The 2,025-nt window shown below is 33.5% G+C and overlaps 1 protein-coding gene across 1 annotated transcript; it reads right to left on the bottom strand.

The window, feature by feature from the left end:
- Window positions 1-487: 487 nt before the first annotated feature.
- Window positions 488-1,785, bottom strand: LOC127243719 (uncharacterized). The gene is made up of 2 exons (XM_051263874.1): window positions 1,362-1,785; window positions 488-1,254 (listed from the first exon to the last, which is right to left on the bottom strand). The coding sequence occupies exons 1-2, from the start codon at window positions 1,401-1,403 to the stop codon at window positions 955-957; spliced, it is 342 nt and encodes a 113-aa protein (XP_051119831.1). The 5' UTR covers window positions 1,404-1,785; the 3' UTR covers window positions 488-954.
- Window positions 1,786-2,025: the final 240 nt, after the last annotated feature.

Here is a 2,025-nt window from a genome sequence, read left to right as displayed (position 1 = left end):
TGCAACAAAATGATTATTATTATTATTATTCATATTGTCATTTAAATTTATACTCATTTTTTTTTAAAATAGTTATCATAAAAATATATATATTTTTTCTATTCTATAGCAAAAAAAATAAAGTACATTATACTCCTTTGGTCCCATAAACATAGTCTTAATTGGGTTGGACGCGAGATTTAAAGAATATTGATATTATATTGGCTGTTGGTAAAAAGTATGGATAAAAGATTTTTTTGCCATTGTGAGTATATTAGTATAAAAAATAGTGGCAATTGTATAATAAAAATGAAAAAGTAAGAATAGTTTTATGGTGATATGATTATTTATGAAAATAGACTATTGCTTTGGAATGGACAAAAATGATAAACAATACTATTATATTAGGACGGAGTGATTGAGCTTTGATTACAAACTGTGATTATTATTATTATTATTATTATTATGATGTATAAATTGAGACAAGGGTTGGATGAGCCAAAAGGTATATTGTGGTGACATACATAATATACATATATATATATAAATATAAATACATACATACACAAATATACAGCTAAGGGGTACGTATGTAAGAATTGAAACAAACAAATTTACTTAATTAATTAATTAAGGACCACCAACCGTATATCGAACTGTCGCTGCTAACTCACTCACTCGCTCACTCTACTGTACACTTCCCTTCCTCCTTCACATGGAGGACATCACCAACAAGACAACAACATCAACAATAATAATAATAATAATAATAATAATAATAATAATAATAATAATTCTATAAAAAAATAAAATAAAATAAAATTAGGGTTGCAGGGATGAAGTCGTAGGGGAAAGAAGAAGAAGCTCTTTATCGTCCCTATCCATCCAACCATTTTAATTCCAATATATATAAATATTTCTATATATATATATATATATAAATTAATTAATTAATTAAAAAAAAAAAAAGAAAATCTAAATATGGCATCCGAAGCAGTTGCAGGTTTTGGGCGTGAAGGAGCAGTACCCGAATGGTCTGTTCGGAATGTTGCAGTTAATGGCGTAGCAGCACGGCGACGCCGTACAGTAGCTCCGTCCGCCGCCGCCGCCGCCGCCGCAGCACGTGCAGAGAGAGCACACTTGAAATCTGCCTCGCAGTCTTCTCCGGTTACTTTCATCCATTTTCATCATCATCGCCGCCATCATTTCCCCCTTCGCCGCCACCGGCACCATTTCCTCCACCACCGTCGCATTCCCCTCCACCCCCACCGCCACCTAATAAAAAAAAAAAAAAATCACAGTCACAACTACGGGATCTAACAAAGAAAAACAAACAAAACCCACATTCCAATTCAAGAAAACCCCCAAAAATCGAAACTCACTAAACCGAAAAGAACAATCAGAAGCAAAGCCCCGCCGCGCATCTCGACGGCCGCCGGCGAAAGGTAATCGGAGAAAAGTGCCGGCGAGAAAGAGAGAGAGAGAGGGGGGAAAAAAATGTAGAGAGAGAAAGAGAGATTCTTGAATGAAATTAGGTATCAATCAATCAATGAATTATCCATTCATTATCATCATCAATCAATCAATCAAACCGTCCATCCAACTGTAATAAATAAAAGTAGTTTGGAATTATGAACAACAAAATGAAAATCAATTTTTCAAAATTTAATTTAATGGAACTCAACTGTCAAGAATATATAAAAATTCTTGGAATGAAAAATATCAAATTTGCAAATTGGGAAGAAAATTCAGAGAGGGGAAGAAAGAAGACAAAGAGAGACAACGTGGGTTGGATTGGCTGCCACAAAAATTAAATAAATAAATGTAATGAAATTATATATTATTGTAAGTAATGTAAGGGTGGGTGTGAAAGGGAAAGCTGGCAATGTTTGAGAGAGAGCAGCAAAGCAGACAGTGACAGTCATGGCTGAGCCTTATGCCTTCTTTCTTCCACCTTCATTCCTCCATTTCTCACTTAATATAGATATACAGGAAAATGGTAAAAAATAAAACATTATTTATTTATTTTTTTTTTGGTACCCTTAT

This window comes from Andrographis paniculata, unplaced genomic scaffold (genome assembly GCF_009805555.1).
Source record: "Andrographis paniculata isolate CXL003 unplaced genomic scaffold, ASM980555v1 Contig98END, whole genome shotgun sequence".
In the NCBI taxonomy this organism is placed as follows: Eukaryota; Viridiplantae; Streptophyta; class Magnoliopsida; order Lamiales; family Acanthaceae; genus Andrographis; species Andrographis paniculata.
This window is presented reverse-complemented; position numbering and strand designations above follow the sequence as displayed.